This window comes from Ahaetulla prasina, chromosome 7 (genome assembly GCF_028640845.1).
Source record: "Ahaetulla prasina isolate Xishuangbanna chromosome 7, ASM2864084v1, whole genome shotgun sequence".
NCBI lineage: Eukaryota > Metazoa > Chordata > Lepidosauria > Squamata > Colubridae > Ahaetulla > Ahaetulla prasina.
The window spans coordinates 38,881,729-38,903,179 of NC_080545.1; the positions used below are offsets into that span (position 1 = coordinate 38,881,729).

The following is a 21,451-nucleotide window of genomic DNA, read 5'->3' on the forward strand; positions in this document are numbered from 1 at the left end:
TTGCTGTATGGTTCAAATTGAGAATTCTAACAGCTTTGTTAAAAGTATTCTGTTATAATTAATGTTTAAATATGTATCCCTTCTCTCCCATTTTACCCATAAGCTAAGAATCAAAACATGGGTAAAACAATGGGCCAAACAACTACTGTATGACTCACCAAAGCTTGTTCTAGCTCCTTGCTTCTACTTGCAAAGTAGAAAAAGGGTAAAAGGCTATCTATAGCCAGTGAGTGGAGAATGAAAAAGGATTAGGTGTAAGCATTCTAAAACTAGGGCAGCAATATAGAGAAGAAAAATTACTGATTGTCTTGATCTGCCCATGACTTCTTATTTCTTTTTGCTGCTTTGAAGGACAGCTTTTGTTTTAGTTGGGTGCAAACTGGTAAAAGTCCAAAGTAGTTCAATGAAAGGAATAACATATAAGGTGAATCATGAGATGCTCTGTGAGATACATACTTGAGGAATATATGAAGGGAAGGAACCTGTTAGTACTGAGAGAAAATGAGAACATCTTTTGTGTGTGTCTTTTTTCCACAAAGCAGCAAAGATTTTATATGGAAAAACATGCACACATCTAGGAAAGTGAAGATAAGAATTTGGGAAAATTAGGGAAATAGTCTGCAAAGAATCCCCTTCAGCAAAACGTGGGCAATGCTTCTTCAATCTAAGTAACGGGTTTCAAACTCGCAGCATCACATTGCCATCATGGGACGTTTCACAATGCTTTTTTGCGGAGCAGGGGTGGGTGTGGCCTGAGTGTGACTCATCTGTCCCGTGGGCCACCAGTTTGACACCCCTGGTCTAGATTATTGTACTCTTTAAGTTTCAGTGAAAAGGCAGAGGTTCTTCGAGCTGTTCAGTGGATGCAATATATAAAGTGTCCAATATATCAAACTTCATGCTGGTCACAAAGTGAAAGGGAAGCAAATCTTAATTATCAGGAAAATTCCAATTTCCTAGTAATTTACTAGGGGGGAAAAAACCTTTTATTTCTGCATCATACCACTGGTATGCACACTATAGGTTGAAAAATATTGGTCTAACCCAGTGGTTCCCAAAGTGTGGTCTGGGGAATCTTGATCCCAAAATCTTTCAAGGGGTCCACAAAGTCAATTTTTTTTAACATTTAAAATTTTTAATTTTTAATGCAGCAGATATTGATAAATATAACCCATGTAAATACACTGTCAATCACTTAAAAGATGAACCTCAATCATTTTTAAGAATGTTTAAGAGCTGCTCAGACCAAAATGTTTTGAAAACCACTAGTCTAATCCATATTCAACACCACAGTCTTAGTTGTTTCGTAACATATTTTCAGTCGAACCATAGACTTAGTACTACAAGCTAAAATGTTTTTCTGCTCATATTTTTGTATTCTCTCTACATAAAGAGAGATCTTCAACTCAGAGTTTGAAGACTTCAAGAGATGTATCTCCTTCAGGAGCTACAGCACTATCACCTGCAAAAGTAAGTTTATTATCTAAATTGTTCTAAATCTTTAGCAGTAAAAATAATTTGAATGGAGAATGGTTTTTGCTACATTCTTCTCTCTTGATTTTGATTTTCTGCATATATTTTAAAGTGTTACATTAAGCTAGAGTACAATGGGGTTTTCAGTTAGTCTCTTCTCTGTCTTGGTACACCTGTGTCCTTAGTTTATTTTGGAAATTTCTCAGTTTTCTGCAGAAGATTTATTGTTGAGCGTTCTGCTGGAAAAATTTAAACATTCTTTATTCAGTATATAGCTTTTGCTGCAGTAATACATTTGAGTCTGCTTCAGGATTCTTAAACTGTTCACTAAAATGTTTCCATCTTATTGCATACAACTTATTTATTTATTTTATTTATTTATTTATCGTATTTGTATACCGCCCTATCTCCCTAGGGACTCATTCATTTACTTCATTTACACATTGGGATTTTTTTTCATCAGACTTTGGTCAAAAGCAGCAGATTATCGGAAAAGGAGCTTGCAGAGGCTGCAAGCCGATGGGCAGCTGAAAAGGCAGAGAAAGTAGAGGCAAGCACTATACCTGAAATTTCAGAGTATGATGTGAGTAAAAATAACACTAATAAACATTTGTACATGGTCATTTATTTCATTCACTCAATTATATTCTGCCTTTCCTCCTGTAGCTCAGTCCCCTCATTACTGGGCTTGCAATCATGTGAAATACGGTGAACAGAAAAACAATGAGTAATATATGTTGAATGGATGATGTTTCCTAATTGCTAATCTCAACATATTACTAAATTTGATAATTCTATAATTATCAACTTGTGCAAGTCTGTAGTCCAGACCTGGGCACTTTATACTCTGTGAGCCACATCTGGTCTGCGGGTGATCCCAGCATAGCCTGCGGGGGTGGGGTATCGGCAGTGCAGGACAGGGTGGCAGGAGGGGCAGTGCAGGGCGGGTAGGGTGGCGCCCCTCCATAATAGTCCCAATTTCTCATGTGGCTCTTTGGAAAAATTAATTACCATCCCTGATATAGTATGAACTAATAGTTTAATAATGCAGAATTTTTTATTACTTCTGTAAAACCAATATTTATTGATTTCACTTAGCCAGAATTTCTTCCGTCTTAACTTTTTAAAAAAGAAATACAAGTACACATTTTCAGGGAGTGTATCACGTTGGTGTTATCCACAAAATTCAAAAAATAGTTATATATTCCTAAAGATGCAATAGAATTCAGTTTATGAGATTTATCAAATATTACCCTTAGTTAAGATCCTAATGAAGAAAAATTAACTAACATTGAAATATAAAAAATATAGGTTGTAACAATGTTATATGAAGTTAAAAGTAAGAAAGTAGCCATTCACCACAACAGTAAATAGTGGTATCAGTAATTAGTTAATTCGTGTACTACCTGTACTGAGATAAATTGTCATGTATGAGCTGAACAACAATCTTCTATTTCCATACAACCCAGATGGCAAATTTGAAAGTCCTAGTTTTTAGTCAAATTGGATAATATAATATTTTCCAGGTTAACCAACCGTGCAGGTTTGTTTAATATATACAGGTAGTACTTAACTTACAATGGCAGTTGGGACCACAATTTCTATTGGCTAAGCAAAGTCATTAAATGTAAATATTTAGCAATGGCAGTCCTTGCACTTCCAAATGCCATTGTTAATCAAATCTCACACTTAGGTGAGTCACTTCCTGCCAGTTTCTCACAACCAAAATTGGTGGGGAAGCTAACAAAAAGTTGCAAATGCCAGGCCATTAGGCAGGTAAGTAGGTGCTGCTGAATACAGAGGGGAACAAGAAGGTGAGTGCAAGTTTAGGAAAGGCACAATGAAGGGCAGGGAGAGAGCAAAAGAGGTAATGCAGGCAATCTAAGGAGATGCACCAAGTGGCGAGAGTTGGGAGGGATGCATGAAGGTGTAGTGCAAGCCAGGGAGAATGCACAAAATTATGTATGGTTGGTGTGACATGAGTGCAGAATGGCTGGGGCAGAATGAATCTAGTGGAAGAGACTTACCCTAATAATCTTCAATCTTTCTTACCAGCTTCCCTATTGACTCTTCTGGGGAAGTACAGCAGGGAAGGTTGCAAGGGGTACTGCAACCGTTTGTATATAAACAAGTTTCCAAGCTCCCAAATTTCGATCACATGACCACAGGCCACTTGGTAGAATTTTAGATCCTTGCCAACTCACTCGCACTTACAACTACAGGAGCATTTCAAGCTCAAAGATAGTGCAAAAGACAACTGTGGGAAAAGTTGGGTCCAAGCAGGAGGCAGCAAAGGCAGCAAAAAGAGTCTAAAAAGAAGACAGCAAAGGCAATGAGCCACTTCTGCTTTGGTAGCTGGGTGCAAAAGTGGAAGATTAGTGCAGGGAACTGGGAGAGAAGGGCTCTGGGCAAGCAGTACAATCCTGGGGCTGTTTGGTGACCTGCAAGGCAGGGTGCAGATTGGCAGAAAGTCAGATGTGGGGTGAAATGAGCAGATGAGAAAATTGGAAGCAGTCCCTTACCTTGCTCAGGCTTGGATTTGGGTAGTTACTCAGTTCATGACCCTTGATCTTGGTCAATGGTTACAACGGCGAACATCATGATTACCATCATAAGTTGCTGCAGTCACATGACATCTTGTTTTACGAACAGATTGACTTATGACAGATTCCAATCCCAGTTATGGCTGTAAGTCAAGGGCTACCTATTGTTTCGGACTCTGTTTTAATGAGAAACAGAAGTTGGAACGGTTTCTTTGATGATGAATGTACTTTCTTTTATTTTCATCCCCATGTAATAACAGATGCCTAGCTTTTCAGATCTGATATTATTCTTATCTTTACATACCAAAAATGATCCCCTATCATTTTTTTCTTAAAGAATCTTGCTTAATTATCTGAGTAAAAGGTTTCTTTAGTGTATGATTAGGCTTTTGGTATTTATTTAAAATTTGATTCTCAGAAAGATTGAAAAAAAATCACAGCTAGTTCAAGATCCAGCTTGTCACCAAAATGTAAAGCTGTTCTCCAAAGAGGAAAAAATGTGCTTGAAGGTTAGGCAGTGAGGATTGCACGGCTTTTGTTGAAAAGATCTGGAAATATGGACCTCATGTTATTTTCAAATTTCTCATTCTTCTTCCACAGTAGCTATATTACTAAAACTGTATGTACTCCTCAATATAATTTTATTTCACTTAATTTGTTCTTTTTGCTTTATGTATGTTTAAAATCTGAAAGGTAATATCTTAAAATTTATTTATTTATTTAGATCCCGTATTTATTATTTTTATAAATAACTAATGGCAGCAAACATAGCTAATACTTTTTCCTCCTGTTTTCTCCACAAGAGCAACCCTGTGAGATGTTGGGCTGAGAGAGAGTGACTGGTCCCAGGTCACCCAGTTAACTTTTGTGGCTAAGGTGGGACTAGAACTCTGGTCTTCCAGTTTCTGGACTGGTGTTTAATCACTAGACCAGTGATGGCTAACCTTTTTGCCACCGCGTGCCAAAAATGGGGGAGCGCAGGGGGGGGCTCATGCGCGTGCGTGCCCACACCCATAATTCAATGTGCGCTGCCCCCCACACATGAACACGTGACCCCTCCGCGCTCCCCCTGCTTTGGGCATGTGATGGCACAGTGGGCCCGGTAGGCCTGTTTTTCGCCCTCCCCAGGCTCCAGAGGCTTTCTTGGAGCCTGAGAAGGGTGAAAACGTCCATCCCTCCCCAGGAGACTGGAAACAGCCTATTACCCGACTTCCAGTGGGCCCTGAAGGCCTGAGCTAGGGCAACGCTCACATGACCACTGGTATGGCTCCGTGTGCCACCTGCCATAGGTTCGCCATCACGGCACTAGACCAAACTTTCCAGTGTAATACATCTGGTTGCTCTTTCAACATATCAGATCTGAAATATGTACTGTTCACCCAATGATTTGTACTATATTTTGATATCTAGTTTAATGTAAGTATACATCAGTGGTAAAATCCAAATTTTTTTACTACTGGTTCTGTGGGTGTGGCTTGGTGGGCATGGCAGGGGAAGGATACTGCAAAATCTCAATTCCCAACCCATTCCAGGGGAAGGATACTGCAAAATCTCCATTCCCACCCCAGCCAGAGGTGATATTTGCTGGTTCTCCGAACTACTCAAAATTTCTGCTGCCGGTTCTCTGAATTGCTCAAAATTTCCGCTTACTGGTTCTCCAGAATCTGCTGGATTTCACCCCTGGTATACATACATACATAGAATAAATTTGATTGTTTTTCTAATGTGAACTGTGAGGATTGCTTGAAATGCAAGAATGCAGATAACTAGTTGCAATTATTTAAATTAACAATATTTCATATAATCAGTTTTAGCCACATAAAATTATTCTTCATTTTTAAAGGCCACATCCTCAGATCCATTGTATATAGAACACCATGAAGAAACAGGTGCTAGTATAACAGACAGCAATCAATTATTTGAAGACAACTATCACGTTAATCGCTCAAAGGCAATTGCTCAAAAGACAAAGGAAATTGAACAAGTAAGCCACACTTCGCTTTTATGAATATTTGTGAGGGTTTTTTCCCCCTCCATATTAACTTTGCTGTACAATTTGACTAAAAGTTTTAACTGATCTACACAACATAGTTTAAGATGAAATAAATAGCAAATTTATTACAATGATTTAAATTTCTAAAGTAAATCTGGCACTTTCTTTTACTACAAAAAGGATTTTGTTGTTTTTGTTGTTGTCAAATCAAAATTACATATTCATTGGATTGAGAATATAAAGGAATGCTTCGTGAGGTTAGCTTTTGTCACTGTCCTAATAAGTGTTCATTTTAGGAAGTATAAGGTTGTATTTTCACCATAATTTGTAACTTTGTCATGACTATATTTTGGAATGCTATTCAATAATGATTGTCTTATGGATGACTATGTCCAGTGTTACTGTTTGTGAACATCTATTAACTTTTGTGGTCCAATTGAGTAAATGCTGAGAGTAAAACACATTTCTTCACATCTGTATTGAAAATTTTAACTCACCTTCCATCTTTAAATCATCTTACACTGTTTTTAATTTCAATATTTATTACTGGGAAAGTAGAGTACATTTCCTATGAAATAGGATTATGCTATTACAGCATAGTATGCTAACGAGAGTTTAAAAATAAGCAGAGGAGGCAGCTGCTCTTGCTAGTCATCTATAGAATGAAGCAATATAGATCTAGGGTAGTATGTTTAATCCCTTTTATGAAGCTGTAGCAACAACTGCTTGGACTCACGTCTATTTTAGGCTCTAGTAAACATGATCATTCTTAACCTTTCCCAATATGTTGCTTTTTAGATATATTGAGACTGCAACTTTTGCAGCATGGCCAGTATGTCAAAAGAGAAGCATATTGAGAAAAACAGCTTAGAAAAGAAAGTAACATTTCCAGAAATTTTGAAGAAATGGGGGAAAACATTTTAGCGAAAAATAGTAAGGGGAGAGAAAAATAAAATATTCCTAATTTTTAAACATGCTTTGATATCACTTTGTTACTTTATAAAATGCAGCTTCATTAGTAGAATTAGAATAATTAAATGCCAAGATTACATTTTAGAGTATACAGCATATCTGTCTATTCATGGATGCTTCTTTTTATTGTAGAACAGGGGTGTCAAACTTGCGGCCCGCAGGCTGGATGCACCAAGTGCAGGCCATGCCCACTGAAGGAAAAAACATTGTGACATGATGCCGCGAGTTTGACACCCGTGTTGTAGAGGAAACATTGTAGTGATCATTGCCTTGCTGAATGCTGCAATAGTTGTAACTGTGAAAAATGGTCATAAACCACTTTTTTCAGTGCTTTTGTGACTTTGGTCATTAAGTGAACTGTTGTAAATTAAGGACTATCTGTATTATTATTCAGGTTTAAAATTAGAAATTTTAATAAATGGTCCTATACATAGGTTTCTCCATCTGCTTTCTATTATTTACAAACCTCACTCATCTCTCCTTCCATTCAAAATGGAATAAAAATAATAACTCTTGATCATGATATATTTTGCACAAGTATCGATGCAACTCTTTCAAAAACTGTTCCTGTATATCAGATAGATTTCCCATCTGTGCCATTGTCCCCTTTTTATTATTTTGGTGAACGTTGGGATTCTGAATTAATTGGCATCTCTGATAATATGTAAATAAATATTACATATTTATTTAAAATATTTATATAGCTGCCCATTTCCAACCAAACTCTGAATGACTCTCAATCAAGAATTAAAAAAATATAAAAACTGCATTAAAACTCTTAAAACCATAAACATGAAAAACAAATAAAACCCCCTGGCACTATGTCTAGCTTCCAACATGCAATCACATCATCCTATCCCAGCACTTGGGGTGGGGGGAACCAGGTCTTCAGTGCAATTCAGAAGGTTAGGAGGGTAGAGATCTGCCAAATTTCAGGGGGAAGAGTGTTCTGCAAGGCAGGGATGGCCATGGAAAAGGCACTATAAGATCCTGCCTCACCAGTCTTCTCAAGAAAACAGAAGTCTTGAAACAAAAGCCATTTCAAAAGGAAAGATTGTGACAGCAAGAGATGTAGGCAGGAAGTAACTTTTCCTGCTTGAAACTTTAGATTAAACCATTGCAGACAGAGTCCCTCCCAAAGTCCAATACATCATCGAGCCAATTCTGGTGTGTGAAGAAGTTATGGGAAACTCAGACCGAGAAGGTGATAAATGCTGATCTCCAAGGAAACGCTGCTACTCTTCTCCAGAGAAGAGATAAGGCAGCTGCTCAAGGTCCCAAAAGTTACAGCAAAGCAAAGCAAGAAATAGAAAAAGAAATCCTATACAGAGATCCTTCTAACCCTTCACCCTTTCACCAGAATGACAGCGTCCCTATAGGAATCTGTGGGACCTGACAGGCATGCTGCTTAACTCTCATAAGATGGTAATGGTTAAAGGAAGAAATTCATAGCATGTTCACCCTATATGATCTGTTAGGATGGGTAGATGGGTAGATGTCCTTAAGAAAGGCAGTCCTAGAAATAACCTGACTCTGTGACATACAAGACCAGCATCTTGCATCTCAAAATAAACTGCAAGCCAGTGCACCTCACCTAACAGAGGTGCTAACATGGGTAAACCCATCACAATACATGCCACCACATTATGCTTACTTGGTACTTTGATAAGTGAGGTCAACTGCTTTATGTTTAAGATTAGTAAATAGAAGAATTTTTCAATTCCTTGTCAGGGAATTGCACGGCCGGTGTCCAAATGGAGTCAGAGATGCTGACAAGAATTTGTGATTTTATATACCATATTTTTCACACTATAAGACACACTTCTCACCCACCCCCAAAAAGCAAGTGGTAACGTCTGTGCGTATTATACAGTAAATACTGTGGCGGGAGAAGGGGTTGGTGCAGTGGCATTTACCACTGGCTGTCATCACTGCCGCCGTCCACTGCCACCAGGGAACGCTGAAGCCTTTGCTGCCAAGCAGCTGATTGGTGGTTGGATCAGCCTCCTGGAATACTGCCCATCAGGTGTTCTAGGTGGAGGGGATTGCTGCCGTTCACCACCACTCCCAATCACCACCGCCACAGAGGCGGTGACAATAGGCAGAGGTGATTGGCAGCGGTGGCGAAATGCGGCGATTGGTGTTGGTGATCGTCACCACCTAGAACAGCTAATGGTCGGTTTTGCATGAAGCCAGTCCAAACGCCAATTAGCTGCTTGACAGCAAAGGCTCCAGCATTCCCCAGCAGAGGCAGCAGACACAGAGTAGGCAGGCTGTTTGCCGCAAGGACACTAGCCTGTTCTGTCCCCCCCAACCGCAACCAAGAATACACGCGAGCTGACTATAATTGCCAGCAATTTATTACAGATATCAGTTCTGGCAACGAACCTGCGATTGCCTGCCAAGGTCTCTTATCTCCTCAGTGCAACTGCAGGCCATTGCTGGAGCAACCCAGAGTTCAGAGATAAACAGAAATCCAACAGTCAGATTTGTAGTCTCGCAATAAGGCAGCCATGGTTTCCCAAAAGTCAGTTTTTGACCGTCACAAAGCCCAATGGTAGCTCCACCCACTTTTATACCCTGTGGGGTGTGGCTTCGTGACTCAGCACTCCCTGGGGCGGCCCCTCCCTTTCCTTTGCTGCGCACGCCTATCTCGGCGTTGCTGCCTTGCATCTAGTCAAGATTGATCCTCCACAGCTGGCTCTTGGGCATGGCAAGGGAGGAGGAGGGGTCTGGGGAAAGAGACCGTGGCAGCTCCTCCACCTGGCCTGCCTCTGGAGCCTGGAGCGGAGCTAGGGAGGAAGGTCCTGCAGAGGGAAGCCCTATCGGCTCTTCCCCCTCACTCTCTGAGTCACTCTCTGCCAGGAGGCCCGGCTCGGGAGCTGAAAACACAACATAGCCAGATGAATATCAGATGGATGCTGGGAGGCAGAAACAGGTGTTTTTTTTCTTTTTTCCGCCTCTAAAGCTAATGTTCGTCTTAGGGTCCAGTGTGTCTTATAGTGCGAAAAATATGATAAATATATTTACAGTAAAAAGGGAGGCAAACAGCTGCGTTGTTAGGTAAATCAACACAGTAGGAACATCAGGTAAATCATAGAGCATACAGGGCAAAAGGCGGGGAAAAACAAAACTCCCCCTTCACTCTCATAGCAACTAATTACAACTGAGATTCCCTCATGCAGTGGCCAGCTCTCTTTAACCAATTAGCTGTAAGTGTGTTCTTATTTATTTATTTATTTATTTATTTATTTATTTATTAAATTTTTATACCGCCCTTCTCCCGAAGGACTCTTATTCTACACCTGACTCTACACCTGGGATATAATTCAAGATGGCGCCGCCGAAGGCTGCCTTGGTGAAATGCTCTCTAATGGTTTCTTTATTTTTAATTATTCTCTGCAACTCAATATGGATTTCTTACTCATGAGACCATCTGCTAAGAATTAAGCAATGTTACTTTAAGGATCAGCTTTCTGTGATTTCACACACACATACCATCTTTACAAACACGGAGGAGATTCTAACACAGGAAGAAGCAATTTCCCCAGAGCTATGGATTACCAAGAAAACCAAATGGAGAAAACGGAGATGAGGTAAAAGGATGGGAATTTTAAACAAGCTAAGGAATGGGGAAATAGAATTGCTCTGCCTTCGATCTTCCTGACAAATTTACATTCACTTGCTAACAAGATGGATGAAATATTCCTTTTAAACAGATGCAACTCTGATTTTCATAGCGCAGCTGCCCTATGTTTTATTGAAATCTGGTTACATGATGATATTAATGACAACAACATGCAAATTGCAGGGTTTCAGATACATAGAGCAGACAGAATTGCAGAATCATCAGGTAAAAAGAAGAGAGGAGACGCATGCTTATATATCAACAACAGCTGGTCTCAGGATATAACTATACACTCAAAACCATAGAAATGGTGGTAGACTTTAGGAGAAACCTTTCCATACTTCCACCTCTCACAATACTAGACAACACAGTATCAACAGTAGAAACCTTCAAATTTCTAGGTTCTATCATATCGCAAGATCTAAAATGGACAGCTAACATCAAAAACATCATTAAAAAAGGACAACAAAGAATGTTCTTTCTGCGCCAACTCAGTAAGCTCAAACTGCCCAAGGAGCTGCTGATTCAGTTCTACAGAGGAATTATTGAGTCTGTCATTTGCACCTCTATAACTGTCTGGTTCAGTTCTGCAACCCAACAAGAAAAACACAGACTTCAGAGGATAATTAGAACTGCAGAAAAAATAATTGCTACCAACCTGCCTTCCATTGAGGACCTGTATACTGCACGAATGAAGAAGAGGGCCGTGAAAATATTTACAGATCCCTCGCATCCTGGACATAAACTGTGTCAACTCCTATCCTCAAAACACTGCACACCAGAACAACTAGACACAAGAACAGTTTTTTCCCGAAGGCCATCACTCTGCTAAACAAATAATTCCATCAACACTGTCAAACTATGTACTGAATCTGCACTACTATTAATCGTCTCATCGTTCCCATCACCAATCTCTTTCCACTTATGACTGTATGACTATAACTTGTTGCTGGCAATCCTTATGATTTATATTGATATATTGACCATCAATTGTGTTGTAAATGTTGTACCTTGATGAACGTATCTTTTCTTTTATGTACACTGAGAGCATATGCACCAAGACAAATTCCTTGTGTGTCCAATCACACTTGGCCAATAAAAAATTCTATTCTATAATATATAAATTCTGTGATGAAAACTTAGTCTTTACTTATCAACTGTAAACCATTTTACTGTCCACGCGAGTTCTCCTCATTTCTACTAATTGCTGTTTATGTCCCTCCAGAAGCCTGTAGCTGACCAGATTATGGAGGCTGAAGCCAAATATCCCGATTCACTGGCCATTATTATAGGAGATCTAAACAAAGCATACTTTAGGAAAGAGCTACCAAAATACTTTCAGTATGTCAGTTGTCTCACTAGAGGCAAGAATACTTTAAACCATTACTACACCACACTAAAAGATGCTTATCGGTCCTTACCACAAGCAGCTGTGAGACAGTATGATCATTGCATGATTCATCTTTTACCTGCTTACAGGCTAAGGCTTAAAACCACAAAACAAACAATTAAATCAATGAAGACCTGGACTGAGGAGGCAAAGTTAAAACTACAGGCCTGTCTTGACTGCACTGATTGGAATGTTTTTGAAAGTACCTCTGCAAACTTAGATGAAGTCACAGATACTGAAACATCATATGTCAGCTTCTGTGAAGACCTGTGTGTACCGACCAGGAACTTGGAAATATACAGTAACAACAAATCTTGGTTCACAGCTAAACTTAAGCAGCTATGTTGTTCCAAAGAGGAAGCCTACAGAAAAGGTGATAAAATGCTGTACAATCAGGCCAGAAATGTATTAACAAGGGAGATCAGAGTAAGAAAAAGAAACTACTCTGAAAAGCTAAAGAATCAGTTCTCACAAATGAACCAGAAAACATGTAGAAACCTCTTATCACCGGTTATGGCAAACCTCCTTCCCAGGCTGAAGGAAATCAACAACTGGTAGATGAACTAAATGTGTTTTGCTGCAGGTTTGAAAGGAAACTACAGCCACCTATCTCCACAACCCCCATCTCAGGCATACTAACAACAGCCAAGCCTCATACAACTGACCCTATCTCAGAACACTAACAACAGCCAAACCTCCTTTAACTGATCCCATCACATTGGGTTCACAACCCCTAGTGACCACAGAAAAGGAAGTGCAAAAGCCAGGAAAAGCTCCAGGCCCAGACAAGATAACTCCTTGCTTAAAAGTCTGTGCTGACCAATTGGCCCCCATCTTCACCCGTATCTTCAATAAATTGCTAGAGATGTGCTATTTTCCTCCTTGCTTCAAACGCTCCACTATCATCCCAGTGCTGAAGAAGCCCACCATCAAGGAACTGAACGACTACAGACCAGTTGCTCTAACATCTGTAGTTATGAAAACCTTTGAAAGGCTAGTGCTGTCTCACTTGAAAACATCACGGATCCACTGTTAGACCCCCTGCAATATATGCATCTCAAACGATCCATCTGTTAAACTACAGAAGTTTGCAGATGACACAACAGTGTTCCGTTTCATTCGAGACAATGATGAATCTGCATACAGAGATGGGAGGTTGAACGATTAGCCTCATGGTGCGACCAGAACAATCTGGAACTGAACACACTCAAAACCGTAGAAATGGTGGTAGACTTTAGGAGAAAACCTTCCATACTTCCACCTCTCACAATACTAGACAACACAGTATCAACAGTAGAAACCTTCAAATTTCTGGGTTGTCCCATATCTCACGACTTAAAATGAACACCCAAGATCAAAAACATCATCAAAAAAGGACAACAAAGAATGTTCTTTCTGCGCCAACGGAAAGCTTAAACTGCCCAAGGAACTGCCGATCCAATTCTACACAGGAATTATTGAGTCTGTCATCTGCCCCTCTATAATTGTCTGGTTTAGTTCTGTAACCCAAGACAGACACAGACTTCAGAGGATAATTAGAACTGCAGAAAAAACAATTACTACGAACCTGCCTTCCTTTTTTAAAAAAAGTTTTTTATTTTATAGACAAACATACATTTAAAACATCAGCAATTCCTTCTGTGTGACGTCTCAGTGTTTTTTTTCTGGCTCCATCATTTTGTTGTTTCTTCTTTCTTCACTTCAATTTAAACTATTACCATTTTTCCACAAATACATTATTATCATTTTCTTACATAATTATCCATTACTTATCTGTACTTTTCTTCTAAACAATAGTAAAATTTATCCCATATCTTAAAATATTCTGAATCCTCTCTTTCTTTAACCATCAAAGTTAATCTGTTCATTTCTGCACAATCTAAAAATTTCCTAATAATTTCTCCTTCCAGGGGTATTTTGTCTGCTTTCCAATTTTGCGCAAAAACTATTCTTGCTGCTGTAATTACATGTATAATCAAATAAATATTTTCTTTATTAATTTTCTCTGGTAGGATCCCCAATAAAAACAACTCCGGTTTTAAATCAATATGTTGTTGGGTTATTTCTTCTAACCAATCCTTTATTTTCTCCCAATAGTTTTTGGCTTCTGGACATGTCCACCACATATGATAATAAGATCCTTGTAACTGATGACATTTCCAACATTTAGCTGATTTATCTTTAAACGTTTTTGCCAGTTTCTCAAGTGGCATATGCCATCTATAAAACATTTTATATTGATTTTCTTTTATCGTTACACATCTTGATGTTAAATATATTCCTACGTATTTCACTTTTTTCACCACTTGAATATCCAACCTCTCAATTATTTCTCTTTTCTGTTTTTGTGTCATATTTTTCACTAGTAATTTCATTTTTTCCTTGTTTATTTTTAAGCCAGACACTTTTCCTTAAGCCTCTATTTGTTCTAATAGTTTAGAACCTGATGTAAGTGGTTCTTCCAGAATAAATACTAAATCATCAGCAAAAGCTTGTAGTTTATATTCTTCTTTTTTGACTTTTATTCCTTTAATGTTATCATTTCTTCTGATATTCCTGTTCAAAACTTCTAAAGTCAAAATGAATAGCAGTGGGGATAGCGGACAACCTTGCCTTGTACCTGATTTTAACATTTCCTGTCGTTTCTCCATTTATCATTATCTTAGCTGACTGTTTCTCATAAATTGTTTTTATAGAATTTACAAATCTCTCCCCAAAGTCCATTGTCTTTAATTGTTTTATCATAAATTGCCAATTTATGTTATCATAGGCTTTTTGAGCATCTAGAAATATCATTTCCATTTATTTCTCTAGATGTGATTCATAGTATTCCAACATTTAGCTGATTTATCTTTAAACGTTTTTGCCAGTTTCTCAAGTGGCATATGCCATCTATAAAACATTTTATATTGATTTTCTTTGTATGCAGTGGACATGGTTAATTTATAATTTCTCTCCCAAAGCTGTTGCCATATTGATTTTCTTTGTATGCAGTGGACATGGTTAATTTATAATTTCTCTCCCAAAGCTGTTGCCATTTGTCTAGGTCTATTGAATATCCAAAATTTTTAACCCAAGCTATCATAGTGTCCTTTACGTGTGCCTTTTCTAATTCAATCCCCAACAAAAAGTTATGTGTTTTTTTATTTATTTGTCCTACGTTCCTGTGAGAATCCTATCCAGCTCAGTCTTTTCTAAATAAAAACCATAGAGTTTAACATCTTTCTGATATCTTGCTTGTATTTGCATATACATATACCAATCTAAGTCAATCCCCTGTTCTTCCAAATCTTGTTTCTGCTTCAGTTCCCCAGTCTGTTAACAAGTCCCTATACCTAACAATATTTCTAAGATTAAAAGTATTTGGAGTCTCCATTGTTGATAACCATATTGGAATTTTCATATAGTATTTATCTCTAATCTTCTCCCATGCCATTAGCAATGCATTTCTTATGTAATGTCTATGAAAGTATGTATGTATCTTACTTTTCCCATACCATAAAAAAGCATGCCATCCTAGTTGCAAATCATGTCCTTCCAAAATCAGTAATCTTGTATTCCTTAATTCTACCCACTCCTTCATCCAGGTCAGTGCTGCTGCCTGGTGATATAGTTCCCAATTTGGCAGTCCAAATCCTCCCCTTAGCCTCATATCCTGTAACATATTTAGACTAATTCTAGGTTTCTTCCTTTGCCATATAAATCTTCTTGTTATCTTGCTAAGATGTTGAAAATAAGTTTTTTCAAGTTTTATTGGTACTGTCTGAAATAGATATAATAGTCTTGGTAATGTGTTCATCTTTATAATTGCTATTCTCCCCATGAGTGAGAGTTGCAGATTTTTCCATTTCTCCAAATCCTTCTCAATTTGGTTTTTCAGTTTATAATAATTATCTCTTTTTATCGTTACACATCTTGATGTTAAATCTATTCCTAAGTATTTCACTTTTTTCACCACTTGAATATCCAACCTCTCAATTATTTCTCTTTTCTGTTTTTGTGTCATATTTTTCACTAGTAATTTCATTTTTTCCTTGTTTATTTTTAAGCCAGACACTTTCCCATAAGCCTCTATTCTAATAGTTTAGAACCCAATGTAAGTGGTTCTTCCAGAATAAATACTAGATCATCAGCAAAAGCTTGTAGTTTATATTCTTTTTTAATTTTTATTCCTTTCATGTTATCATTTCTTCTGATATTCCTGTTCAAAACGTCTAATGTCAAAATAAATAGTACTGGGGATAGCGGGCAACCTTGCCTTGTACCTTTCCTGATTTTAACATTTCCTGTCATTTCTCCATTTATCATTATCTTAGCTGACTGTTTCTCATAAATTGTTTTTATAGAATTTACAAATCTCTCCCCAAAGTCCATTGTCTTCAATTGTTTTATCATAAATTGCCAATTTACGTAGTCAAAAGCTTTTTGTGCATCTAAAAATATCATTGCCATTTATTTCTCTGGATGTGATTCATAGTATTCCAACGCGTTTAATATTATCCTCGTATTATCTCTAATTTGTCTCTTAGATGAGAAACCATTTTGATCTATATGAAAAAATTCGTTTAACAGTCTTTTTAATCCATTTGCCATTATTGAATAAAAAATCTTAGAATCCACATTTAATAGTGAGATGGGTCTATAATTTTTTATCAGTTGTAAGTCTGCATCTTCTTTAGGTTTAAATGTTACATATGTCTCCATGAGTCTGGCATTCTTTCTTTATCTAGAAGTTCATTATACGGGTCTAGCATTACATTACTCATTATTTCTTGAAAGGCTTTATATAGTTCCGCTGGTAGGCCATCTGGTCCTTCCCACTTTTTTGTTTTTTGATTGCTTCAGTCAATTCCATCGTTGTTATTCTGTCTTCTAACAATGTCTTATGTTGTTCCGATATTTTTGGTAAATCTGAGTTTTCTAAGTATTTTATTGTCTCTTCCTCCAAAATGTACTATGAAAGAAAAAAAAGGAATTCCAAACAATTCTTAGCAAAGAGAAAAGAATAGAAATACCACATGTGGGCTCAACTATTTACTTGTCCTCCCATTATCTTCTAACAATGTCTTATGTTGTTCTGATATTTTGGTAAATCTGAGTTTTCTAAGTATTTTATTGTCTCTTCCTCCAAAATGTACTATGAAAGAAAAAAAAGGAATTCCAAACAATTCTTAGCAAAGAGAAAAGAATAGAAATACCACATGTGGGCTCAACTATTTACTTGTCCTCCCATTATCTTCTAACAATGCCTTATGTTGTTCTGATATTTTGGTAAATCTGAGTTTTCTAAGTATTTTATTGTCTCTTCCTCCAAAATGTACTATGAAAGAAAAAAAAGGAATTCCAAACAATTCTTAGCAAAGAGAAAAGAATAGAAATACCACATGTGGGCTCAACTATTTACTAAGTCTGAACTACTATTAATCTTCTCATCATTCCCATTACCCATCTCCTCCCACTTATGACTATGACTGTAACCTTGTTGCTGGTATCCTTAAGATTTATATTGACTGTTTCCTATGACTTTCATTGTGTTGTACCTTATGATTCTTGGAATGTATCTTTTCTTTTATGTACATCGAGCGTATGCACCAAGACAAATTCCTTGTGTGTCCAATCACACTTGGCCAATAAAGAAGTCTAGTCTATTCTCATTGTCCAACCCTTCACTACTCCAGCTATTAAATTCTAAATATCTTAACATTCATTTGAAATCTTAGAATCCACATTTAATAGTGAGATGGGTCTATAATTTTTTATCAGTTGTAAGTCTGCATCTTCTTTAGGTTTAAATGTTACATATGTCTCCATGAGTCTGGCATTCTTTCTTTATCTAGAAGTTCATTATACGGGTCTAGCATTACATTACTCATTATTTCTTGAAAGGCTTTATATAGTTCCGCTGGTAGGCCATCTGGTCCTTCCCACTTTTTTGTTTTTTGATTGCTTCAGTCAATTCCATCGTTGTTATTCTGTCTTCTAACAATGTCTTATGTTGTTCCGATATTTTTGGTAAATCTGAGTTTTCTAAGTATTTTATTGTCTCTTCCTCCAAAATGTACTATGAAAGAAAAAAAAACCCGAAAACTTCCAAATTAGCAAAGAAAAAAAAAAGGGAATTCCAAACAATTCTTAGCAAAGAGAAAAGAATAGAAATACCACATGTGGGCTCAACTATTTACTTGTCCTCCCATTATCTTCTAACAAAAAAGAAAGAAAAATCAAAGCCAAATTCTTCAAAGTGTTCATAAATGGGTAAATAAAAAGGTCAGTTTCAAAAAAAACCAGTAAAAAATTATAAATCAAAAACACAGCTCAGCTTCCAATCTTCTCTTTGCACATCTGTTGTGTTTATCTCTTTGGCCAAATGCCAAGGACAAGTTAGTTAAAAAAATTTCTAGTCTTAAAAATACTTTTTCTTCAGCCACTAGATGGCAATGTTGACTCACTTTTCAGCAATACACCATACTTTCAACTTCTAATCTTCGCTAAATTCAGATTATAAAGTATCCTTTATCAATTACCACTATTCCCATCTGGAATAGGGCTCAACTTCTCCAGTTACTATCAATAAGTCCAAATTACTTTTATCTTATGAGGGATCTTCCAGCTTTCTCTTTGGTTTTCAAATAAAAGTTGGCTTCCCCCACCCCACCAAGCTTTCTTCGCAGCTAATTTATTGGGTGTGAGAGCAAATACACACCAGTTCTCACCCCTTCCTTTCAGCCTTCTTTTCCATCCTCTTTAATTTGCAGGTGGGCTTGTAGCAGAAAATCTCTTCTTTTCTTTCCCAAAATATCAAAGTCTCTCACCTCGATGTCACACGCTGTCTCTCTTCCTCCTCTTCCGTTGCAGCTGCCCCAGCTTTTTAGCTACTTCTGTGGTCGCTTTCTCCGATGCCCAGTTTAAGGAGCTTCTCCTGTTCCGACTAGGAGTGTGCACTTCCTCTGTGCCGGCCAGTCCGTGCTCCTCTAGTTTGTCTTTCCTTCAGAAAGATTTAGATCACTTAAGACCACCGGGAAACGGAGATATCTACGAGTCTTTGGGACTTCCCAAACACCTCGTCTTGTCGCTGCAGCTCTGGCCCAACCTCCCTTCCATTGAGGACCTGTATACTGCATGAGGGCTGTGAAAATATGTATAGACCCTCATATCCTGGACATAAACTGTTTCAACTCCTACCCTCAAAACGACGCTACAGAGCACTGCACACCAGAACAACTAGACACAAGAACATTTTTTTCCTGAATGCCATCACTCTACTAAACAATTTCCTCAACACTGTCAAACTATTTACTAAGTCTGAACTACTATTAATCTTCTCATCATTCCCATTACCCATCTCCTCCCACTTATGACTATGACTGTAACCTTGTTGCTGGTATCCTTAAGATTTATATTGACTGTTTCCCTATGACTTTCATTGTGTTGTACCTTATGATTCTTGACGAATGTATCTTTTCTTTTATGTACATCGAGAGCGTATGCACCAAGACAAATTCCTTGTGTGTCCAATCACACTTGGCCAATAAAGAAGTCTAGTCTAGTCTATTCTCATTGTCCAACCCTTCACTACTCCAGCTATTAAATTCTAAATATCTTAACATTCATTTGAAATCTTAGAAGACATGCATAATGAGAGGCACGAAAACCAGGTCCACATGTGAAGGTCTAATTAAAATGGTTTATTACTAAACAGGCTATGAACAGGAATCTTCTCAACTAATGGTTAGTAACTCCTTGGAGTTAGTTGTCAACAGAATTCAAGAGAGAGTTGCTCTTAGTTTGCTTGTGGCAATGTGGGGAATCTAGGCTGTTCCGTCTTTTATTTCCATCCCCAGGTTCTACCACTCCATCTCCTACACATAACCACCTTTTTCTTCATTCCAGAAAATGGAAATATAAACTTATATCATTTTTGATAAGATCTAAAAATCTAGCTTTAGTTCAGTTTGGGATAGATACTATAACGTATTTCATTGCATGCATTTCTAAAACTCATTTTTTAGGTATACCGACAGGATTGTGAAACTTTTGGTGCTGTGGTGAAGATGCTAATTGAAAAAGACCCTGCATTAGAAAAACCTGTTCAGTTTTCTTTGAGACAAAATTTGCATGAGATTGGTGAGCGATGTGTTGAAGAACTTAAACACTTCATTGCAGAATATGATTCTACAAGTCAAGAATTTGAAGAAACGTAAGATAAATTATGGGTTACTCATGTATAAAGGCTACCTGATTCATGGATGCTAATCTTCTACGTTTGTTCATCTTGCATTTGATCTCTTCATAAATTTGAATTAATTGCAAAACAACAATATCATTTACTTAGTTGATTCCATTTGGAAAATATATTGAATATATAAAGTTCAGTTCATGTCAGCCATATTTTGAAAATCTTTAACAAAAAGCTGCTCCAATTATTGAAACAGGTTGCTGAGTATGATAGACCATTTTGTAATTTTATTGATATTGATGAATGTATATAAAATAAATGTGCATCTGTATTTATATAAATTTTAAATATGTGTTGCCTTTAATTTAAATTTGATTGGAAATCATTGTTAGGACAGTTCCATTAAGCTAGTTGTTTAAGCTTAGTGGTTTTGTAAGTTCAAACAGCCTGAATAATTAAACTCCTTCAGAGTTAGTATCAAAATTTGCATTTTTTGAAAGCTTTGTACAGTTGTATAAACAATATTTGTCTTTAATAGTAATGGAAAATATATATTCTTATTCTCTTCTGCAGTTTCTGTAATTTCCACTACACTATGGGATATTATTTTTAGAAATGGGTCTGGTGAAGGCAACACAAGTGTTTTCAAAGTATGAGAAGTGTGTAATTCATCATTTCACAAATGGTATAGTAATTCAGACAAGATACTTCCCATAATTGTGGGGTGGAAGAGTAAGTAAGCTCATAATTGCAATTCAATAGCTAAGCTTTATCCAACATCACTTTGTTATATTCATCTGTTACAATTAGAGAGTAGGCTACTTGAAAGGATTCTTCCCAGAATTGCAACAAGGTTGGTTACATTCATATATCATACTTGATAAAATGATTAACTGCCTCATGGGCAGCAGGATTATTTATTACAGTTGTCACTGTTCAAGTGTACTTTCCACATGTAATATACAGAACAATTCAAGTGTTGTTTACCCATGGTTAGGTGTAAGATTATTTAATCCTAAAGTAACAAACAGTAACAGTTTCCTCTGTTTAAACAGATGGATGATTTGGAAGCAATACTTATTGTATTCATAGGAATGGAGCGAAACATGGTGGTTTATGTTTGTTGTTTAAACCCATAAAAATGAATAAACGTACAGGTATGCTTCTGAACACTTGAATCTGTCCCTCAGTTTGCCTCAGCTACTATGACCAGTTCAGGGACTGTGAAAGTTTTAACTGAAAGCTGCTAGAACATACTGTATTACATTTTAATGTT

General features: G+C 37.3%; 1 protein-coding gene across 7 annotated transcripts in view; it reads left to right on the forward strand.

Moving 5' to 3' along the window:
- The window catches only part of PPHLN1 (periphilin 1), an 85,891-nt gene extending 65,156 nt beyond the window's left edge, over window positions 1-20,735 (forward strand). For all 7 annotated transcript variants that reach the window (XM_058190138.1, XM_058190136.1, XM_058190135.1 and 4 more), the window contains 4 exons: window positions 1,394-1,470; window positions 1,937-2,056; window positions 5,860-6,000; window positions 20,009-20,735. In XM_058190138.1, coding sequence (XP_058046121.1) covers window positions 1,394-1,470; window positions 1,937-2,056; window positions 5,860-6,000; window positions 20,009-20,200 — 530 coding nt within the window. In that variant the 3' untranslated portion in view covers window positions 20,201-20,735. The remainder of the gene's footprint in view (window positions 1-1,393; window positions 1,471-1,936; window positions 2,057-5,859; window positions 6,001-20,008) is intronic.
- The last annotated feature ends 716 nt before the right edge of the window (window positions 20,736-21,451 follow it).